Source organism: Vipera ursinii (genome assembly GCF_947247035.1).
Source record: "Vipera ursinii genome assembly, chromosome: 3".
Lineage (NCBI taxonomy): Eukaryota > Metazoa > Chordata > Lepidosauria > Squamata > Viperidae > Vipera > Vipera ursinii.
The window spans coordinates 116,858,278-116,881,805 of record NC_139516.1 but is presented as its reverse complement, the minus strand read 5'-3'; the positions used below and the strand labels follow the sequence as shown (position 1 = coordinate 116,881,805).

Here is a 23,528-nt window from a genome sequence, read left to right as displayed (position 1 = left end):
TGTCTCTATGTACTTTTTAAAACTATCCTAACATTGTCAATTTAATTTTAGATTTTTTTGGATATTTGAATATCAATTCTCTTGTGCTGGTTAACGACTGCATTAAAAGTTAAATAAAGTATAAAACTTTCCAAATCACTAGATGATAAGTTGCTGATAATAATTCCAATTTATTTATGCTATACAGGTAGTCCTCGACTTACAACAGTTCATTTAGTGACCATTCAAAGTTACAACAGCACTGAAAAAAGTGATTTATGACTATTTTCAAAATTTATGACCATTGCAGCATCCCATGGTCACACAATCAAAATTCAGAGGCTTGGTCACTAACTCATATTTATGACAATTGCAGAGTCCCAGGGTCATGTGATCCCCTTTTTGATTTTGATTCAATTGTGGTTATAAGTCAAGGTTTACCTGGACTCATTTATTTAAACCCCTATAAAAATAGATAGGGATAAAAAAGTAGTAACTATGTCTAAAATTTTACATTTTTTTGCTTCAGTGGGTTTTCAGCCAAAAAATTACACAACATATTTTAATTTCTTCCCCCATCTTTCTGATTGGAATGCAATTTTGTGTCATGATTTTATTCTTTTTCACTGCTTTTCTCATTTTCAGGTTTGACCAATCAAACCTTTCAAAAATATAATCAAAAAGATGTTCAGCTTAATTATAACAATTATGTGTATTTCTCTGTTACATTGAAAACTGTCCTAAAATCAAGCTTGTTAAGGCAAGGGTCCCTAACCCTTGGTCTGTGGACCAGTACCGGGCCTGGCATGCCAGCAACTGGGCCTGGCATGCCAGCAACTGGGCCTCACAAACAAGCAAAGCCCCATCCACAGGATGCAGGCAGCACACAAAACCAAGCACTCTCCGGTCCATGGGAGAAACTTTCTCCGCGGAACCGGTCCCTGGTGCCCAAAAGGTTGGGGACCTCTGTGTTAAGGGCATTTTTGGGTGAATAATCTTGACAATGCATCAACCAATATGCTATTCTAGTGTGGTATTTCCAGCATTACCGTATGGGAAGTCAGCCCCCCACCCCCAGAGAAGGAAATATTAAAAATACAGAATTATCTTTCCTCAAAGGATCTTAAAAAGGCAGAAAAGTATGCCCAGTTTTTTTAATAGCCCCAAGTCTCCCTCCCCCAAGCAGAAACCAGCTCTGCAGATGTGATAATCCTTTCAGAAAAACTGGCCATGCTTTTCTGCCTTTTTAAGATCCTTTGAGGAAATATAATATTCTGTCTTTTTAATATTTCCTTCTTTGGGGGAGGGAGGGCTGACTTCCCACAACCATTACTTAAGGTAAAGGTTCCCCTACACATGCGTGCTAGTCGTTTCCAACTCTAGGGGCCAGCGCTCATCTCCGTTTCAAAGCCGTGACTAGATGCCAAAGGCGCACGGAACGCTGTTACCTTCCCACCGTAGTGGTCCCTATTTTTCTACTTGCATTTTTACGTGCTTTCGAACTGCTAGGTTGGCAGAAGCTGGGACGAGTAACAGGCACTCACTGTTACGTGGCACTCGGGATTCGACCTGCCAAACTGCCGACCTTCTGATTGACAAGCTCAGCGTCCTAACCCACTGAGCCACCACGTCCCTTGTAAACCATTACTTAGATGACTATAAATGACATAGAGACCCAAGCTGGGGATTTTATTGGTCACTAGAACAGACACCTAAAATGTATATATCTTAAGTCTAAATTTACTCTCCAATTGATGCCTGGTTTTACACAGCATGTTTACAAGTACTTATCTGAATTCAGTATCTCGTACAAACCTAGTCAATGTGTTGGAGAATCTTTAAAATTGCTCAGACATTTTCACTAGATTTTAGACTAAGCAGTTCACAACTGTTTTAAACTTCACTTCTAAGAAATCACAAATTCTAGTGCTCCCTGTAAATGTCTTTTACATATGTGTGAGAGATAGAGAGAGCAATCAGGTGAATATTGACTGAATAAGGCTTCCTACTCACAGTAATACTTATTTGTGGTTATTGACTGACTGCAATTATGTCCTGCTCCAGTCCAATGACTTTGGCAACGTTCATGAACATTTTTGCATTTTGATATCACCAGTTGAAGCTTACATCTGCCGGAGAGAAAGTCGTACAGCCACAGCCTCTGTACAAGTTCAGGGGCACGAGCTAAAGACAGGGGTAGGCAACTTCGGCTCTTTTGTGACTCATGGACTTCAACTCCCAGAATTCCTGAGCCAGCCTGGCTGGCTCAGGAATTCTGGGAGTTGAAGTCCATGAGTCACAAAAGAGCCGAGGTTGCCTACCCCTGAGCTAAGACCACACCTGCAGGGTGCAGAGGCTTGAATGGTTTGAGCGGATAGACTTCCAGACAGCAATAAGCCTCGACGGATTCTTGCCGACGTGGTAGTTAACTGACTTTTGCCGACGTAACGCAGACACGTGTTGTTCCCTTCGGATGAACGCCCAGTCTCGTTCGTGCCTTAACACCCGAAAACGAGCGCCAAGCACGGGCCCTTTGGTAGCAGGAGTCCGCCTTCTGCCCTTTTCCCCGACGGCATCCTTTTTGCGTTCCAAGCACGCCATCGGGGCAACCGAGTGTTGCCCGCACGACGCACCCAGGTCTGCTCAAGACAAGAATTGATGCCTGGTTTTACACAGCATGTTTACAAGTACTTATTTGAATTCAGTATCTCGTACAAACCCAGTCAATATGTTGGAGAGTCTTTAAAATTGCTCAGACATTTTCACTAGATTTTAGAGCAGGGGTCGGCAACCTCGGCTCTTTTATGACTCGTGGACTTCAACTCCCAGAATTCCTGAGCCAGCATAGCTGGCTCAGGAATTCTGGGAGTTGAAGTCCACGAGTCATAAAAGAGCCGAGGTTGCCGACCCCTGTTTTAGAGTAAGCAGTTCACAACTGTTAACAAACTAAAAAAAGCTGGCTAGGGAGCAGCGAGGCCAGCTGGCTGCCAGCCCACTTGACTTTTGCCGACGAGGCACCCAACGGTGGAAGAATGCAGGGTTTTGTGCTGGTGCAGGAAAATTCCACGGGAGGGGCGAAGGTTATGGTTGGTGAGGAAAACGGGGAGGAGGTGGGACCTCGGCAACTCCGCTCCAATGAACGAAGGGGCGAGTCAGTCTTTATCACGCGCTGCGAACCAGCTCTCTCTCCCTCTTTTCGCTTGCAAGCGTTTAGGAAAGGAGTTGTTACTCCAGCCGTACTTCGAAGAAGCCTAGAGGTGAAGCTAGGATGGCCCCGGCGGCAGCTGCAGGAGCGATGGCCCTGACTAAAGTGTTGATCAGCGATAGCCTGGACCCCTGCTGCAAGCAGATCCTGCAGGCGGCCGGCATCCAAGTCCTCGAGAAAATTAACCTCAGCAAAGAACAATTGCAGGCCGAGATCAAGGTGAGACAGAAGAACTGTGAGGTTACCTTCGCTTCTCCAGCCGTCGGAACAATCCCCTGGATAAGTTTTTCAAAGTCGGGAGAGGGGAAGCAAAACGTTAAGCTAGGCAAGATAAAGAGTTTCCAGCTGTGTTCATGAATTCATATCTGTATTGTAAATAATAATAATAATAATAATAATAATAATAATAATAATAATAATAATAATAATAATAATAATAATAGTAATAGTAATAATTAATAAATAATAATAATAATAATAATAATAATAATAATAATAATAATAATAATAATAATAATAATAATAATATAAAGTTGGAAGGGACCTTGGAGGTCATCTAGTCCAACCCCCTGCTCAGGCAGGAAACCCTATGCCGGGACTAAAATTAGAATATTTTCCCTCATTTCGTTTTAAGAGTAACAAGGGATTGGAGATCGCTGTTTTAGTCTTCCCATCCGTCTCTAGACTCTTGCGATCCGATGGTGGAGGTTGGAGGATGTAGCGATGCGAGATAAATTTATTCCGGCTCAAGAGTTCCTAGTTCAAACCCCCCCCCTTTCCCCGTCGTGCTTTTCTTTAATGGCTTTTAAAAAAAAGTTTTTACTTGTTTTGATCTGTTACGTTTTGTGAGCCACCAAGAGTCCCCTAGAGCGGGCGACTACAATAAATCCAAAACGAAATGCGTGTATCGCAGGATAGAAATCGGATGCACAAAGTGCAACTGTTTCTCTGGCTGGGTAGTGGGAAAAAATAAGAGATTCCAGAATAGTTTGCTGGAATAGAGGTTGCTGAATTGGTAAATCAAACGTGCTTAGCGGCCCGAATCTAAACCTTTCAGTTTTTTCTTTAAAAGATATTTTGCTTTGGTGGCGCAGTGGTTAGAAGGCAGTACTGCGGGCTACTTCTGTTGCCTGCCGGCTGCCTGCAGTTTGGTAGTTCCAATTCTCACAGGCTCAAGGTTGACTCAGCCTTTTGGTAAAATGAGCAGCCAGATTGTTGGGGGCAATATGCTGACTCTGTAAACCACTTAGAGAAGGCTGCAAAGCACTGTGAAGCAGTATATTAGTCTAAGTGCTATTGCTATTGCTTTGGGGATGATTGGAAAATTGAAGAATGAACCTGAAGAATTGGGGTGATTAGATTTGGGGATGAATCTCGCCCGATGAACCATTTGTCCTTTAAAGTTAGTTGGAGGCAGCGCTCCAGTGGTAGCTGGAGCCTGCTCTGATTTGCATAACTCTGCCTCATTCCTTTGTTCCAATTATGTTGGAAGATTGTAGAACTAAGAGCTGGTTGGGAACTGGTCCAATTCACCCTTGGCTCTAGTCCTGAGAGCAACTGTTGGATTTGGGTTGTTCCCAATGGCTGTTCCTAATACCAAGACCATTTTGCCAGGTTAGAAATAGGAAGTTGGTGGAAAATTCTGTCCGTCCTTGTTTCCAACCCCTCCTGTTTGGAGGAAGGGGGAGAAGATGAAATTTGCTTGGCTTCAGAGGAAGATTGTGGAAGGGGAAAGGAACTTGTTTACCCTGACACCCAAAGAGTAGATAATTGACTTAATATTCCTCATGCTCTGCCTATTGGACACAAGGGGGTAGAAAGATCCACAGCCTGATGAGTTTTATGCAGGGTGGAACTGATCATGTGCTGCTTCCTGGTGATCAATATAAACACCCAGAAAAACCTCTCTCCGTACCCCCCCTCCCGAACGGGTAAATTATGTAAAACGTTGTATGGTACACAATATCTTTCTAGTCTCAGAGCTTAAGAAAAGGAAGGTGAACTGTATACAGTGTGCCATTCTACAAAGGAACTCTTGGTTGCTGCAGTTTGAGCCTTGCCCAGAAAAATCAGCTGGAGGCAGTGTGTGGGTCTAGGGAGGATCTTGGGGGTAGAGAAAGTGATGGGCGTAGTAGGACCTATACTTGTTGTTTTCTTCTTTGTGATGCAACACCATATACTGCATGTTAAGATTATTTGCCCTTTTCATGCAAAGGATTTACGATGCACATACATGAAACTTCTGCCCTTTGCCTTCAATAAAACGACACGGGAGCAGAGAATTGATTTTGAAAGAATGGTTTTATTTCTGGAGCTGTGTACTTATTCCTTTATTCCTCGCTGCTTTGTACTTAATTTATTTGAAGAATTACTGTATTTTTCTTTTAGCCTTAGATATTTGCTCCTGCAAATATGACTGTTTTATGCTATTTGCATTTATGAATGGGCAGGTTTTCTCCATTATATAACAACTGAAATACCAAATATCCCCACTAATAAGAAACCTTGGAGGGTTTATTTATATGTTTATTTTAGAGTAACATAAGCTATAGATAGTTTTTCTGATTAGACCAAGTTTTTAGATTTATCCATTTTCTCTGCAACACGTTAGTCATACTGACTCCCAAGTAGTGTTCAGGGAAACTTAAATGTTTGCTTATCATTATTCTGCTCATCTTATGCAGGATATTATCTTATGCCCATCTTATAACCAACTCTGGTGAGTTTCCAATCAAAAATTAAAATAATATAAAAACATATTAAAACTATTAAAACCAAACACATAAAAACAGAAACTTGGTCTCAAGTCAAGTTTCTGATGTGCAGCCACTTCATTTTAACCCAGTGCTTGCAGGCAAAGTCAGGTCTTCAGTGCCTTAAAAAGGTAAAGGTAAAGGTTCCCCTGCACATGCGTGCTAGTCGTTTCCAACTCTAGGGGCCAGTGCTCATCTCCGTTTCAAAGCCGAAGAGCCAGCGCTTGTCTGAGGATGTCTCCGTGGTCATGTGGCCGGCATGACTAGACGCCAAAGGCGCACGGAACACTGTTACCTTCCCACCGTAATGGTCCCTATTTTTCTACTTGCATTTTTACGTGCTTTCGAATTGCTAAGTTGGCAGAAGCTGGGACGAGTAACAGGCACTCACTCTGCCTTACAGAAGGCTTAATAGGGTTGAGCCCTGCCAAATTTCAGGGAGCAGGGTGTTCTATAGCAGTGGTCCCCCAATCTTTCTGGCATCACAGACTGACAATGGTAGTGGCAGCTGGGAGGAAGGGGGTGGTTTCATGCATGCAGCCTAGCTACCACGCATGTGCAAATGAAGCTTTGCATGCTCAGCAGCCCATTGTGAGGCCCAGTTCCTGGTACACAGAGATTGGGGACCCTACTCTAGGGTAGGGGCAGCCACTGAAATTCTAATTTTTCTCTAAAAGTTTTGGCTTCTTCCCTCCCTCCCTCCCTCATTTATTTATTATTTATTTGTTTGTTTAAATATGTAGAAGAAAAAGGAAAACACAGTTAAAGTAAAATTTGAAAAGTGAAGGAAAATTAGGTGAGGTGGAGAAGAGAGAAGAGAAGGAATGGCACAGAGAGGGAAAATAAATGGTGTTGGAAAGAGTGGGATGTGCAGCGAGACAATTGAGAATGGCAGTAGCGTACTGCTAGGCAGCGTACTACAAAATGGAAGAAGTAAAGGAATGAGAAATAGAAATACAATTTATTACTTTTTTTTAAAGAAGAGAAGGACTGGGGAGATGTGATAGTACCGTATTTGAAGGGCTGTCACAGAGAAAGGATCGACCTATTCTCCAAAGCACCTGAGGGCAGGAAAAGAAGTAACCGGTAGAAAATCATTAAGGAGTTAGTTAAAAGCAGTTTTCCATTCATCCCCTTCTCTAATTCTGACCCAGTAATAAGCTTCCCATACGTCCAGTTTAGAGAACACATTCCCCTGAGAGAGGAGGGTCAGCATGTCCTTCATGAACCTAATCAAAAAGGGGCGGCCACTGCAAATAGCAAGTGGCTGAGAGGCATACCCAGAGAATACCACGATTTGGCTGAAGTATCCAGTGAAAGGATCTCAGATGAACTCACCGACCCACTGACTATGCCACTCAGATTGTCCCCGGAGCCAAACTACCAAAGCCTAAATTGTAGTACATGACAACCCCCCCCCCCGGGAATTGAGACGAACTGCACCAGTTCATAGATAAAAAATTGGCTCGGGGTTTCAGCCAGCCAGCCAGCCAGACCCAGGGTGACAGCCCCGGTATTGTAATGGAAAAAGAAAGATGAGTGTCTTTGTCTCTGTGTTGATTACAGGGATCTGAACATGGTATGCATGGAAAATGTGTACCCCTTGCCCCTCATGAAGGACACGCTAGCCCACCTTTCTAAGGTGGGTAATGTGTTTTCCAAACTGGACTTACGGAAGGCTTATTACTGGGTCAGAATTAAAGGAGACAAATTGAAAACCACTTTTAACTGCCCCCCTGGATTGCTTCCAATTTAAGGCGCACCTATTTGGATTATATGGAGCCCCTGCAGTGTTTATGCAACTGATAAACAAAGTACTTTATGAGTATTAGTATAAAGGGAGTTTTGATGAACCTGGACGATGTATTAATCTACACTGAAATGAAAGCTGAGCATGTAAAATTGGTCAGAGTGGTCCTAAACAAATTCTGTGCTGCCAAGCTATATGCTAAACTTTCGAAGTGTGGATTTCACAAAGAAAAGATTTGACTACCTAGGCTACCGGATATCGCATGAGGGGGTGGAAATGAACCCAGTAAAAGTATGAGCCATTTTTGAATGGGAAACCCCATGCAGCAGGAAGCAACTACAAATCTTCTTGGGCTTCACCAATTTCTATAGGCAGTTCATTCCCTCCTTTGCACATTGCACTTCCCATTACAAACGTGTTAAAAATCAAGGGGGTAGATAAGCTGAAAGTGGACTATGGAATGCCAAGCCTCATTTGAAAAGTTGAAAAGACATTTTTCTGCAGAGCTGTTCTGTACCAGCCTGCTACCGGCCTTGCAGAAAGGCAACCCCTGTACAAACGGTAGAGACTGGAAAACGTCTGAGGCTGGAAAGCGTCTGCCAAGTTTAATTCACAAGCAAAACAACAGAACATGAAACAAGATACCGGAACTTTGATCCTCAAACGGAGCGGTTGCTTTCAGCAACCAGCCCTTCCCCAAACACTCCCTTTATTAGAGTTCAGGGCGTGGCCTCCCTGTGCCTCCTCCCGAGAAGTCCCACAGCCTTTCTCTGCTTGCTTCTGCTTGACTGCCTCCTGCGTCGGGCGTCCTTAAACAGGGCCAGCTGTGGGTCCTCTTCATCTGCACTGTGGACCTCGCGCAGCTGAGTCTCCACCAAGCAAGAGGGGCCTGGCTGGGGGCTCTGCGAAGCCTCCAAGCCATCAGCAAGTTCGTCTTCAACACCCTCCTCCTCCCCCTCGTCTGAGTCATCCGAGACATCCGAGCCGGCTGCCGGACCCACAGGCTGACCCTGAGTCACAACAAGCCGGTACTGAGGCACCCATACCCAGAGAGACCATTTGTCATTTAGGCTGATGCTAGCCATGTGGCTGTAGGTGCGGTACTGCTCCAGGAAAAAGAAAAGGGCCAACTGCAGCCCTGAGTATACACTTCGAAAAAGCTGGTGGAGACTGAACAACGCTGGGAGGTATGGGAAAAGGAAGCCATATCTTTCCAAAATCTTGGAGCACCAGGAACATTATTTTTCCAGGGGACTGGAAAAGAGCTAATATGGTTCAAATCCAGAAGACTACAGACTGGTCATCAGTACCTGAGAAAGTCCTGGAAAAGTTAATCGAGCAGAGGGTTTGCGAGCACCTAGAAACAAGCAAAGTGATTATGAGAAGCCATGAGTTTATCAAAAAATCACGCCAGACAAACCTTAATGCATTCTTCGACAAAGTGACTAAATTAGTGAATTGGGGAAATACTGTGCACATACTGCAGTTATTACTTAAACTTCACTAAGTAACCACAGCCTACCTTTTGGTAAGATAGGAAAATGTGAGATAGATAGCATCCACCACCAAATAGATTCATGACTGGCTACCCAATCACACTTAACATATAGTCGTCAATGAAACTACATCTAAATGGAGGAAAGTGTGCAGAGGGTTACCTCAAGGCTCTGTCTTAGGTCCAGTACTTTTCAACATCTTCATAGATCAGGGGTGTCAAACTCAATTCCATTGAGGGCCGCATCAGCATTGCGGTTGCCCTCGGGCCTGGTGGATATGGCCAGGGTGGGCGTGGCCTACTGGGTGGGCGTGGCTAGAGTGCAAATGGCCTACTGGGTGGGCGTTGCCAGCTCTACATCGTTGGCATCAAGGGTGCCTATGGGGGCCTGGGCAGGAGTGGGATAGATCTGAGGGTCTCTGGCAGAAGGAGGGTCTCTGGGCCAGGGCCAAGGCAGTGGGGGCCGTTCCCTCACTGTTTCCAGGATGGCTTCGTGGGCCACATGAAACCACTTTGCGGGCCGGATCTGGCCCCCGGGCCTTGTGTTTGACATGTCTGTCATAGATGATTTAGATGAGACGATAGAAGGAGAATTCTTCAAATTTGCAGATGACACCATGGTGGAAGGAATAGCCAACACTTAGAAGATAGGCTCAAGATCCATCTGGATCTTGACAGACTTGACCACTGGGCTCTGTACAACCAAATGCAATTCAGTGGTGAGAAAGTAAGTTCTTAAACTTAGACAAGAAAAACCAAATGCACAAGTTTAGAGTAGGCGATATGTGGCTGAACAGCAGTAGCTGTGAATGGGATCTAGTGGACAACTACTTAAGTATGAGCCAGCAATGTGCTACAGTTGCCAAAAAAACAATGCAGGGATAGTAACAAAGTCATATGAAATAAATACTGCTATATACTGCACTGCATCCAGTTCTGGTCACCACCATACAAAAAAGTTGTTGAGGCACTAGAAGGAATGCAGAAAACAGCAACAAAGATAGACTGGAGGCTAAACTGTATAATGAATGATTTGCAGGAACTAGTTATGGCTAATTAGGGGTGACATGATAGCAATCTTCCAATATTTGAGGAGCTGTTACAGGGAAGAGGGGATTGATCTATTCTCCAAAGCATCTGAGGGCAGGACAAGAAATAACAATGGAAGATTATCAGAAGGAGATACAGAATTAAGGAGAAATTTCCTGACACTGAAAACAATCATTAACAATCATAATTAATCTCCAGTGATGGAGCACACATAACTTCCAGAGGCAAGCTTGCCTCTGGAGGTTGTACATGCTGTTTCACTGGAGGTTTTAAGGAGAGATTGGACAGCCATTTGTCCAGAATTGGGTAGAGTCCCCTGCTTGAGCAGGAAGTTGGAGTAAAGACCTCCAAGGTCCTACCAACTCTGTAATTCTTTTATCCTGTTTTGTTATTCTAAATTCCATGGCTGAATTAGATTTCCAGGGGTCAGAAGGGCTGCATTTCAATAACCCTTTTTATCAATAACCTGATCAGAATTATGCAAATAAAATTATATAAAGTGTATGGATGATGAGGCATTCACGTTTTGATTGTCTAGACAAATTGTGCCATTTTTCACAACTTTTGTAACTTTCTGACAATCCATTTGTTAAGTGGTACATCAGCTATCTTTACTGACAGGAATGGAAAGCCCACTAGCTTTTCCTCTCCTGAAATCAGTCACACTATTGCTTACAGCAGTGGTTCTTAACCTTTTCTTCACCATGGATCGCCTTTAAATACCTTTTGTGGTCATGGACCATGGCCACGGAACCCCCCCCCCAAGACGTAACTCAATATTTAAATCATAACATTTCTTCAAGCCTTTGCAGATCCTTTATGATGGCATTGCAGCCCCCCAGGGGTCCTCAGACCACAGGTTGAGAACCACTGACTTACAGCATTGAAAATGCAGTACCATTACCTACTAAGTTCTCTTACTAAGAGGAGTAGAGCTAAGTAAGGAGGAGGTGGGTTAGGCATTTTAGCCCTTCTGAGGCTCTTTGTTTAAAATTACTTCTTTTCTGCAGTGTTTCTGTGGAAAAGTAAGAAATATAGAGGTGATTTAAGAATCGGTGTGCCTATAACACTATTTGGAAACCCTATCTCTATAACTGATGTAGCTTTCAGCCCTCTTTATAGTTTCCTGATATCTGTGCAGATTAGGGAGAGGAATAGAGGACACGTTTCTAAGCCTTGATGATAGTTCTCTGGGCACCTTCCTTCTCATCCAATTGCTGATTGGATTTTGATTTCTTCAGGACGTTGATGGGCTCATTGTACGCTCGGCAACCAAAGTGACTGCAGATATCATCAATGCAGCGGAGAAGTTGCAGATCATTGGGAGAGCCGGAACTGGGGTTGACAACGTAGATGTGGAGGCTGCTACAAGGAAAGGAATCCTAGTCATGAAGTAAGTCAGCAAGACGTTGTCAGAGAGCAAAGTCATTCCCTGCTTTTACATGGAAGAGGATGCAGAGGTCACCAGGCGCCTAATTCAGAGCAGGCCTGTCTGGTCTAATCTTCACTCCTGGATTTGCTCATAAAGCAGAGAATTCAGGAGCAATGAATTGGCAGGCTTCTTTCTGAAAGACATTTGCTCTCAATGAAAGCAGTTTTAGTTGCCTGGGTTTTAAGAGACTATGCCTTTCCTTCTAAGGGTGAACACATATGGTACTAGGGTTCTGTAGTGACAATCCCTATCTTCCTTTCTCAGAGCTGAATTTTAGAGTTGTGGGTGGCCCTTGCTGGAGAAGGGAAGGCCCAGAATAACTTTATATCTTCTGAGGTCTTTCCTTACCTGCCAAACTGAGCATGCTATTTCCTTGCCCTTGATGACTTTGTAATAATGCCGCTTGGGGTGTGTGTGAAAGCCCTAATAAGCAGGCATATACATAGAATGAAGGCTACTGCTAAGCTTGTAAGCCACCCTGAGTCTTCGGAGAAGGGCGGTATATAAATGAAATTAAAATAAATAAAATAAAAACCCTCTTAAAGATCTTTAGCTTCTTGTTTTTTCACTTATTCCTTCATAGGAAGAGAATCATTTCCCTCCTCCTACATTCATCACCACATAGGCTCAGGAAAAGAGAAATTGGATAAACACTGTCTTCCTTTTCCTCCTAGGGACAACCATAGGTAGTCCTCGACTTACAACAGTTCATTTAGTGAACATTTAAAATTACAACAGCACTGAAAAAAGTGACTTATGATCATTTTTCACAGTTACAACCTTTGAAGCATCCCCATGATCATGTGACCAAAATTTAGATGCCTGGCAACTGGTTCATACTTACAATCGTTGCTGTGTCCCAAGGTCATGTGATCGCCTTTTGCAACCTTCTGACAAGCAAGGTTACTGGAGAATCCAGATTTACTTAACAACCAGCTTACTAACTTATCAACTGCAATGATTCTGTAGCATGAGAGGTCAAAAAATGAGGCGAAACTATCTTTACAAATGTTTCATTTAACCACAGAACGTTTGGGCTAAATTATGGTCATAAGTCGAGGATTACCTGTATTCAACTCAATCCATGCAACTCAGCTTGAAGGAAGGAACCAGCAGGTGGAATTAAAAAAAAACATTTCCCCCTTCTCATTGCCAAAGCTGCAACTGCTTAAGAATAACAATTCCTATTAACTCTGGAGGAGAAAATATCCTTGTTTTTGCCTTTAAAAATATTTCAGGTTGCTTTTAAAGTTATATGGTGTTTTTGCCTTCACTTATACGTCACTGCTGTGCTGTGTCCACATTCATCATTCTTTCCTTACTTTTTTCATTGTTTAAATGCACTCTGACCACTGGAAATATCTCTGAAACTGTACAGATGGATTGTAGTGGTTTAATACAGAGATGAACTAGCTATATGGTATTAGGACTACATGCAGTCTTCCAAAATTTATTACCAAATTACAGTTTTTAATATGTCAGAATGTTAAACATAATCATGATTCCAATCTCATTGTCACAGGTAAGCTGCAAACTCTACATTTTCTTAAGTTCATTCCTACAGTTTTAAGCTATAGTTTAACATTACATTTTAACGTGTAAACCCTGTGATTGTTTGGGCAATATAAGTAATGAACAAAAAATCGTCTGTTTACATCTGTGATACCTCAAAAGTGTATGGTAAATGATATTTTGCCTGCATAGATATTAAGGGATTTATGTGTGGTGTTTAATTTGAAAGGTCCTCCTTTTCTTCACAGGATTCGTCTAGTTACAAAGGATTTTTTAATTAGTTTTATTCATCTATAACATAAAATGTGAAAAAGCAAAAGCAAATAGTAGGGGACAATAGTAGAAAAGGGGGGGGAAAGAGTGTGAAGAAAGGGAGGGGAGGAAACAAAAGGCATTGACTTCTGACTCTCTCTGTTGTGGTAAAATCAGACATTAAAACCAAATCTCAACTTTTTACATTTCTATAGTAGTATGCACTAGCCATTTCTGTATTGGCAAATAAGTCTAATCAGTAAAACTCAAAACCATAATATCATTTTTTTCCCACCTCAAGCACAAAGTCCAGAAGCGGTTTCCAAGCAGAAACAAAAGTACTTATGTTCTTTTCTTTTATTAACACAGTCAATTTGGCCAGCTCTGCTTAATTCCATCAGCTTTTGTAGCCATTCGTCCATGTTAGGAATTCGAGGCATCCTTCCACTTTTGTGCATAGAGCAGTCTTGCTGCCGTCACCATATATAAAATCAGAATTCCAATTTTTTTTCCAGTTCTCTTTCCATTAGGCCCAGAAGGAAAGTTTCTGGTTTTATCTTTATGTTCACTTTAAGAATTTTCTGCATTAATATATGAATCCTACTCCAATATTTCTTTGCCTTATTCACATGTCCACCATAAATGATAAATAGCTACAAAGGATTGAAAGCACAATTTTCAATTAAGGGGCATTATCTTTTAGACAGGGATGCGGTGGCTCAGTGGGTTAGGACACTAAGCTTGTCGATCAGAAGGTTGGCAGTTTGGCGGGTTGAATACCGAGTGCCACGTAACAGAGTGAGCGCCTGTTACTCGTCCCAGCTTCTGCCAACCTAGCAGTTCGAAAGCACGTAAAAATGCAAGTAGAAAAATAGGGACCACTACGGTGGGAAGGTAACAGCGTTCCGTGCGCCTTTGGCGTCTAGTCATGCCGGCCACATGACCAGGAGACGTCCTCGGACAAGCGCTGGCTCTTCGGCTTTGAAACGGAGATGAGCACCGCCCCCTAGAGTCGGAAACGACTAGCACGCATGTGCAGGGGAACCTTTACCTTTACCTATCTTTTAGAACTTCCTGAAGAGCAGTTTTTCACTCAATGTTCTGTGTGTAGTGTCTATTTGGAATGTTACTTTAACTCTGGGAAAACAATATGGTGAAATAAATACATAGAAGCATACATTAATTGCTCTCCCAAGTGACTAGGAACTGTTAACATTAACTTTCTTTCTTATTGCTTTGCCCCGTAGTACTCCCACCGGCAACAGTCTCAGTGCAGCAGAGCTAACATGTGGCATGATCATGAGTCTGGCCAGGTAAGTAGTATTTCTGAGAAAGAATGGAACGTCCCTGCAAGAGCTCAGGCTACCTTGAACTTCTGTGTTTTTCAAGAAGTTAAATATTAAACAAACTGAGAGAAAAGAGTTAAACTGTCATAAGGCGTTAAGAGGTACTGTACTAGTTGTTGTTGTTATTATTATTATTATTATTATTATTATTATTATTATTATTATTATTATTATTATTATTATTATTATTTATTACATTTATATACCGCCCTTTCCCAAAGGACTCAGGGCGGTTTACAGGGTGATTAAAAAACCAAGATACAAAAGTTAAAAACAAATTTAAAAAAATATATATTTGTCCCTGCATAAATAAAACCCCAGTTAAAATTAAGATTAATCCTCAGCCTGGGCCAGAAAGCTCGAAGAGCCAGGTCTTCAGGTCCCGGCGGAATGAACGGAGGTCGGGGGCAGTCCTCAGCTCCACTGACAGCTGGTTCCAAAGGGCAGGCGCCCCCACTGAGAAGGCCCTATCCCTGGGTGTCGTCCGCCGGCAATCTCTTACCGGTGGCACCCTGAGAAGTTGTAGTTACTTCATTAGACTGACTATTATGCTTGTATTTTGTATTTCCAAACATGGGATATAAATTTAAGTAAAGTACGTCTTAATATAGTGGTTCTGGTTATATTAGGCATGGTACGCATATAATTGGTAGTAATCAAACATAGTTTTGAAATCAAAATTCAGTAATCATCACACTAAAACAGAATAATAAGAAATAACAGTATCCACTTGATTAAAAGCCTGGGAACTTTTTTATTTATTTATTAGAGACTGTTTGTAACAGAAATTGTTATTTCAGGCAAATCCCGCAAGCTGCAGCTTCAATGAAAGAGGGGAAATGGGACCGTAAAAAGGTAAGAAGTTGATCCTGTGAGGATGTCAGAGAGGGCAATCATATATCTATAGAGAGAGGAGGAATTGGTTGAAACCAATGCATCTTTCCGCTGCAGTTTATGGGGATGGAACTTCAAGGGAAGACCCTAGGCATCCTAGGCCTTGGCAGGATTGGACGAGAGGTAGCCATTCGGATGCAGTCCTTTGGCATGAAGGTAAGAGTGGTTTCCCCCTCAGCTGCCTTGGACCTCCTCTTCTGAAAAAAGGCTATGGATAGCCAGTGCTCCTGTTTCCTAGTGGTGATAGATGGACATCTCAGCCATTCAGACAACATTTCTTTCTTCTCTCTATGTAGACCATAGGCTATGATCCCATAATCACTCCTGAAGAGTCGGCTGTCTTTGGTGTTGAACAGTTGTCATTGGAACAGATCTGGCCACTGTGTGACTTCATCACAGTGCACACCCCACTCCTGCCTTCCACCACAGGTAAAGTGCCAGTTTTGAGGTCTCTTTTTGTGTCGGAGGGATCCTTGTGTAGTGTTCTGAACCAGCCTGCTACCGGCCTTGTAATAAGGCAAACCCCTGTTCAAACAGTAGAGACTGGAGAGCGTCTGAGGCTGAAAAGCGTCTGCCAAGATTTATTACTCAAACAACAGAACAAGAAACAAAAACACTGGAACTTGAATCCTCAAACGGAAGGGTTGCTTTCAGCAACCAGCCCTTCCCCAAACACTCCTTTTATTTAGAGATCAGGGCGTGGCCTCCCTCTGCCTCCTCCCGAGGAGACCCGCAGCCTTTCTCTGCTTGGTCCTGCTCGACTGCCTCCTGCGTCGGGCGTCCTTGAACAGGGCCAGCTGTGGGTCATCATCCTCCGCACTATCGGGCTCACGCAGCTGAGAAGAGGGCCCCGGCTGGGGACTCTGCCAAGCCTCCAAGTCATCATCAGCCAGTTCGTCTCCCACACACTCCTCCTCCCCCTCATCTGAGTCATCCGATACATCTGAGCCGGCTGCCGGACCCACAGGCTGGCCCTGAGTCACAACATGTAGTCCTGAGTTATGCATGCTCATGTTTGCTGCTTATTATTAGCAAATGGAATAGGTATATAATTTTTTTTAATCCCATTTATATCCCGCCCTTCTCTGAAGACTCAGGGCGGCTTACAATCTAAGAAGCACAAATCAATGTGCTTAGCAATAGCCTTCATTCTATGTATATGCCTGCTTATTAGGGCTTTCACCCCCCCCCATGTGGCATTATTACAAAGTCAGCTTATTGCCCCCAACAATCTGGGTCCTCATTTTACCTACCTCGGAAAGATGGAAGGCTGAGTCAACCTTGAGCCTGGTGGGACTCGAACGTGCACTAATTGCCCACTGCTCCACCAAGGCTCCACCCACAACTTACGGAAATAAAGCTGAGTGAGGAAGGAGTCAGTGTAGGGAGCAAGAAAGAAATTTTGACAGAGATCTGCAGGATTCATTGCCTAGTCACAAGGGGGTGAAACATTTTTAAATCTACAATGAAATAATGAAGTGGCTGAAGCAGACACCTCTATAATTCACTGAAGGAAGGAGGAAGTATAGCACAATCAGACTTGATGGTTCTATTAATATAACCAATGTATAACCAATATAATAAAAGTAGTTTTAGCCTATCTGGAATTAATTTCCTGGTCTGTTCTAACTAGTTGGCTGACAGGAAGGAAGGAAAGTTGGAATGATTGACCATGAGAACTTACATGTGGTAAACAGGCATCTTGAATGAGCAAAAGGAATCCTTTGGGGATAAGGAATGGAGAAGACAGACTATGGATGTATGTTAGAAAACCCTAATGGTACAGACAAGGATTACTACATTGTAGAAGGTGTCAGCTAAGAATTCTGGCTAATGGGGGGAGGAGCAATTATGTGTCTTTGTATTAAAATTTTGCAGCTGTAACCATGAGAGAAGCAGTTACTATGATAACTTACTAGAAAAAGGCTTTCTAAGCTGGTTTATTGCTTTGTTCGTAGCTTTGAATTTTCCTTCAGGAAAAGATAGTACACAATCTTTTATATAAACAGAAAGGCAGTCAGTTCTCTTGGCATGTGCTATAATTGTGGTGTTGCAAACTTCTAACAAGGGTAAATATAAGAAGGAGAATATGGCTGGACTTCTACTCCCAAGTTCTCTGATTTTGCTGCTGCTTTCTTTCTAGGGCTTCTCAATGACACTACCTTTGGTCAGTGCCGCCATGGCGTCCAGGTGATCAACTGTGCCCGAGGAGGTATTGTGGATGAAGGTGCCCTTTTGCGGGCTCTCCAGTCTGGCCGCTGTGGAGGAGCAGCCTTAGATGTTTTCACAGAGGTGAGGCTTTATGACATCTTGTTTTGCCTTCAGCAGATCAGTTCAGGTGGTCAGACTGGTGGTGCTGTTGGGTCTAGTACACAGGTCTGCAACCCGCGGTCACCTGCGGCTCCCAGTCCTCTGCCACGTGCAGTCCAAAAAAAAAAAGTGGGAGTAAAAAAGTTCAACCAATCAATTCAAATATGCAGGGTAGGTGCATATCTCGCCTTGGCTCCACTCTTCAGTCAAACCCTGTTCTGTGCATGCGTGCATGTACGCGCATGTGCACACATTTTTTGCAGCTCCCAGTTTTTCCTTTTGTGAGGGAACTGGTTCCGAGTGGCTCTTTCACTCTTTCAGGTTGCTGACCCCTGGTCTAGTAGTTCTACAGCAGATTTCTCTGACAGCCAAGCTGGCTGAGGAACTCTGGAAGCAAAAGGCCATATTTTTGGTCATGTACTCTGATTGGGGAAAGTGTGCACCTCAGGATGAAAAATTCATAGTTGCCTATTAGTGTTCTAGAGCTAACTATCTGATTTCTCTATAGAAAATGCTGCTCCTTATTATTTCACTGCAAAACTAGTTGGAGTCTTACAGTGTTTGCATTATTAAGGATAAGATTTTCTTTCTAACTCAACTAAGCCTGGACTTAGCATTTCATAACTAGACAAATTCTTTTTCCTTTTTAGGAGCCACCCAAGGATAAAGCCTTGGTTAACCATCCCAATGTGATCAGCTGTCCGCACCTGGGTGCCAGTACCAGAGAAGCTCAGAGCCGCTGTGGAAGAGAGATTGCCATGCAGCTTGTAGACTTGGCCCAGGGCAAGGCACTGGTTGGCACTGTGAGTCCTACATACAGTCCTCAGCGAGTTGTGATTTGTATATCATTTTTAAAATTCATGTAACTAATTTTAATTTTAAACTTATCATCATCATCATAAATCATTTGTGGTCAAAGATCAGCACAAATTTTAAACTCAGTTTCTGCATATTCTAGCACATTTTTTTCAAAAATTAATAGAGTTGAATTTGTAAGCAAAATCAAAGCATCGTACAACACATTTGAGATGTGATAAACATAGCTAACCTGAATACAGGCTAAAACATGCAGTACTAAGTTAAACCTAAAGTTCAGCCAAGCTTCAAGGTATTGTGCTTGTACTGACCAGTCCATCTTATAAGTGCTAACTTTCATTGTGTGACTGCCAGTATTTTTTTTAACAAATGACAATAAAAATAGAACTTTACTCAGTGTAAAGTTATTCAGCTCTAAAATTGAAAGCAGGCCTCAGGATAAATCCCCCAAGGGGATAGATTTTCAAAGAAGACAATATAGTGATACCTCGGTATTCAACTGCTATGAAACTCATCAAAGTTGGTACTTAATGCATTTTGACGTGAAAATATTGTCCCGGTAATCGTTGTTTGTTTGGTATTCAACGCACAAGCTAGAACCTGGCAGTATTGGCTGCTTTATGACTCACTATATTATTCCTTATGGGAAAAATGGTTTGCTACTTATTGTTTTTGGTACTCATTGCACCTCCTGGAACCAATTGATGATAAACTACCTAGGTACCACTGTGCTTTAGAGCTTGAATGGTAATCCATCTGTAATTATTGCGTATATAATAAAGAAAACCTATTAAGTGACCAAGCACTGTAAACAAAGTAACTGGGGGGAAGGGTTGTGGCTTGGAAGTCTAGTCCAATAGGCAGTTTCACGCTCCTGTTCTTCCCTTTCTCAGGTAAATGGGCAGGCTCTCAGCAGTGCCTATGCACCCCATACCAAGCCATGGATTGCACTGGCCAGAGCTTTAGGAAGTGTGCTACGGGGACTGAGCCATCAAGTGAATGGAGGAGTGCAGCTTATTACCGAGGGTGAGATGAGAGATCCAGGCATAGTGCTTGGCCTTCAGATATTGGCTTTTTACCAAAATCTTTTCACTCCTCTGCCTTTGTACTCTCATCTTCCTACTCGACTAAACAGGAAAGCGTTATTTTTCAGCCTACATAATTTCTCTTGTGTAAGATTTCGTCTTTTTAAAGAGAATTAGTAACTTTCACCCTCTCTGAAATGCCTTTTGTTTCCTTCTTTATGTTGGCTTCTGCTTTCTTCTTAGAGTTTGTTGGTTTTTTTTAAGAAAACATGGTGTAGGAACAGTTTTCTCATTTTGTATTTTTGCAGTTGGTATCCTATGGGAGGTTGTCATTGTCCATTCCCTGTTTGCATATAAAATCTCATTTGCTCTTGGTGCTAAAGCATAGGTCTCTAGTAAGTAGTACTATAATTGCCTGAAAAGAACAGAAGGTAGTCCTGAATTTACTTACCCTGAAAAGAGACAAACAAGATGATATAGATTAGATTAGATTAGATGATTAGATTAGATTAGATTAGATTAGATTAGATTAGATTAGATTAGATTAGATTTGAGATGAGATGAGATGAGATGAGATTAGATTAATCCAGTCCTTCCCTCAGCTTGCTTATTCTCACTTAAACTAATTCTGGGAAATTCTTCTTATTCTGTTTGAAACCCTGGACTTGGCTCCTCAATTTATACATCTTCTGATGATTTGATCATGCCTGCAATTTTCACTAGGTTCAACCTTGCAGAGGTCTAGCAACTACTTGATTCCGGCAGTGGCAATGGGGCTCCTTCAAGAAACAGCACAGAAGGATGTGAACCTTGTGAATGGGCTGCTTCTGGCTCAAGAGGCAGGGTTGAAGGTACATAACCCCCTTTATCCCCAGATCTAAGAGCTAGTTTATTGCAGGCCTTTGAGACAGCTGCAGGATCATTAAAGAAATGTTTTGTAAAGTTATTTCTCTTAAGACATGATGCTGTTTCATTCTGTATATTTTTGTAATTATAAAACAGGTTGAAATTCAAGGTATGCATCTTCCAAAGCACAGTTATAGCTGCACATAATAATAACCCTTTCTGCAGACTATAGCTCTGCCATGTCTGGAAGAAGAAATTTGGAACAAAACTAACTTCCCTCTTTCTGATTCCCAGATCACCACTACTCACACTGACAGAGCACTGGGCAATAGTGAACAACTGCAACTAACTGTGACCAATACCCCTCATGTGCTTGTTGGCACTGTGCAAGGCACCATTCCATGCCTGCTAGAACTCAACGGAGCAATCTTCAAGCAGCTGGTTCCCCTCAGTGGCCCTCTACTGTTCTACAAATCCAAGACCTCCAGTGTCAGTGTGTTACCAACAATTGTTGGTAAGGCAAAACATTTCTCATCCCCTTCACTGCCTTTTTAGTAAGAATTTTCTTTAGAACCAAGTTCCCTCCAATCGGTGTCCCAAAGACTAAAACCATAGACAAGGATGAGTCATGAATGTAACCTCCTTTGGTGTATCTATGAATAACATTGGATTTTAGAAGAACATTTATGATAAGTGCTCCAAGGCATGATAAAGAGCAGGTGAAAAATTGATAGTTGTAGGAAGATACTTTAAACATGATTTAATGAATAATGTGATCTGTATGGTAGATAATACCTATAAGCATCTGCTTATGGGATTTGGGGGTGGAGGAAAATATGGGTAGTCCTCACTTAATGACTGTTCATTTGCTAACTGTTTGAAGTTATAGCAGGACTGAACAAATGGTAGTTATGATTGGTCCTCAAAGTTATGATTACTGCAGCCCTGCAGTCATGTGATCAAATTTCAGGCACCAAGCAGTCCATCCACATTTACTGTCACAGAGTGTGCTTCAACTCCCCCCCCCCCCATATCTGGCTTTTTGGTCATCCTGGACTCCACTGCCATCACCTATTTTTGCCATCCTTCACCACCCGCAGCTGTTTTTTGCCATCTCCCCGCATCTTCCCCCTCCCTCTGTTGATGAAGTGTGTTAAGCTGAGGAAGCTATTGGCCCTAACAACTGCAGCTGGGACTACCAGAACTGCTGTTGTTAAGTGGTGTGATCACATGTTTCATGTAATGACTGCTTTGTAACAGAAATTCCTTCCCCAGTTAGAATTGCTAAGCAAGGATTACCTGTATGGAAAGAAATCTGTAATGAACTCGTAAGATGTGCTATATGACAGGCAGCCATTATGAAGAAGGTGTTGTTTTTTTTAAAGTTTCCCAGTGCATAAGGGAGTGTGTCAACAGTGGCATAACTTTTGGGCTTCTTTTTCCTTTATCGAGGGAGTGTATGAAGTATTTTAAAATTAAAATAGAAATCTGTTTTGTGCACCCATTTTATTTTTTTAAAAAAATATCACTGTGTTTTAGTACCAGTATTTAGCAGTGTAGGCTTAGAGCAGAGATGTCAAACACAAGGCCCGGGGGCCGGATCTGGCCCGCGAAGTGGTTTCATGTGGCCCGCGAAGCCATCCTGGAAACAGTGAGGGAACGGCCCCCACTGCCTTGGCCCTGGCCCAGAGACCCTCCTTCTGCCAGAGACCCTCAGATCTGTCCCACTCCTGCCCAGGCCCCCATAGGCACCCTTGATGCGAACGATGTAGAGCTGGCCACGCCCACCTGGTAGGCCATACGCACTCTAGCCACGCCCACCCAGTAGGCCACGCCCACCCTGGCCATAACCACCTGGCCCCCTGAGGGCAACCGCAGTGCTGATGCGGCCCTCAATGAAATTGAGTTTGATACCCCTGGCTTAGAGGATTACAGGTCTGCAAATGCACAGTCAGCTCTCTGGAATGGGTGTTATTCTGATTTCAGATCTGCTAAGGAAGACCAAAATAGAGCTGCTGTGCTATCACCGTTCCAGCACTGAGAGTGGATACGAGTGGAATGTCCTCAGTCTATCTTCTGCTCTACACAACCTGCAGGAACTGAAGCCACTTCTGACAGAAGTGTTCCAGGTGACACTTTAAGTTCTGGTGAAGAACCTGACAGGGCCCACCACTTTCTGCAATGTGAATCTTATATATCTAATTAAAAATAATGCAAAAATAATTTTGTGCATCATCGTTTTTATGTATGATACAGTTGTTGTCCTTGAGAGACCTGACCAATGTATTTCAGTGTGAGAAGTGAAATGCTCTTCCTGACTACTTACTGATAAAAAACTTTCAAGCTGGCTCTTAGTTCTGGAAAAAAAAACCCAGAATGTGTAGCTTTACTATTCAGTATTCATACGTTTCTTACTTTTGTTTGCAAATAACAGATTCATTTTAATATTATTTCTACAGTGCATTTTTCAGAAGTTAGTCTGAAGGATAGTATTTTACAAACCACACTCAGCACATTTCACACTCGGGGAAAAAATTGTACCTCAATTCTTCAGAGGATTTGTATCTTGGGTGAGTGACCCAGTTACCACCTTCAATATCTGAAACAAAATTTTCAGGAAACCAGCATCCTCTGCAGACTTATGTGGAACTTTCTTTCTTTTTTCTTGAGAAAATTCCCTCCCTCTATTTTTCACTAATTTATTTATTAGTACACAGAAATGTTCAGTCCTCTGATTATCTTTTTATAGCTATGGACCTAAATATTTTTAGGAAGGCAATAAGCATTGATGTATTGAGTGCTATCAAACAATATTTTCTATAATTTAAACATTATAAAATGTAATTCTGATGTAGAAGAGGAC

General features: G+C 42.5%; 1 protein-coding gene across 1 annotated transcript; it reads left to right on the top strand.

Annotated features, from left to right (window-relative positions):
* Positions 1–3,167: 3,167 nt before the first annotated feature.
* On the top strand, positions 3,168–22,905 carry PHGDH (phosphoglycerate dehydrogenase). The gene is made up of 12 exons (XM_083357548.1): positions 3,168–3,403; positions 11,474–11,625; positions 14,676–14,741; positions 15,575–15,629; positions 15,726–15,824; positions 15,965–16,097; positions 17,812–17,960; positions 18,629–18,781; positions 19,688–19,820; positions 20,543–20,670; positions 20,960–21,179; positions 22,652–22,905. The coding sequence occupies exons 1-12, from the start codon at positions 3,248–3,250 to the stop codon at positions 22,804–22,806; spliced, it is 1,599 nt and encodes a 532-aa protein (XP_083213674.1). The 5' UTR covers positions 3,168–3,247; the 3' UTR covers positions 22,807–22,905.
* Positions 22,906–23,528: the final 623 nt, after the last annotated feature.

Coding starts and splice junctions, on each gene's coding strand:
- PHGDH (XM_083357548.1), top strand. CDS start 3,248: ATGGCCCCGGCGGCAGCTGCAGGAGCGATGGCCCTGACTAAAGTGTTG. Junction 18,782..19,687: donor GCAAGGCACTGGTTGGCACT/GTGAGTCCTACA, acceptor TCCCTTTCTCAG/GTAAATGGGCAGGCTCTCAG. Junction 19,821..20,542: donor AGTGCAGCTTATTACCGAGG/GTGAGATGAGAG, acceptor AATTTTCACTAG/GTTCAACCTTGCAGAGGTCT.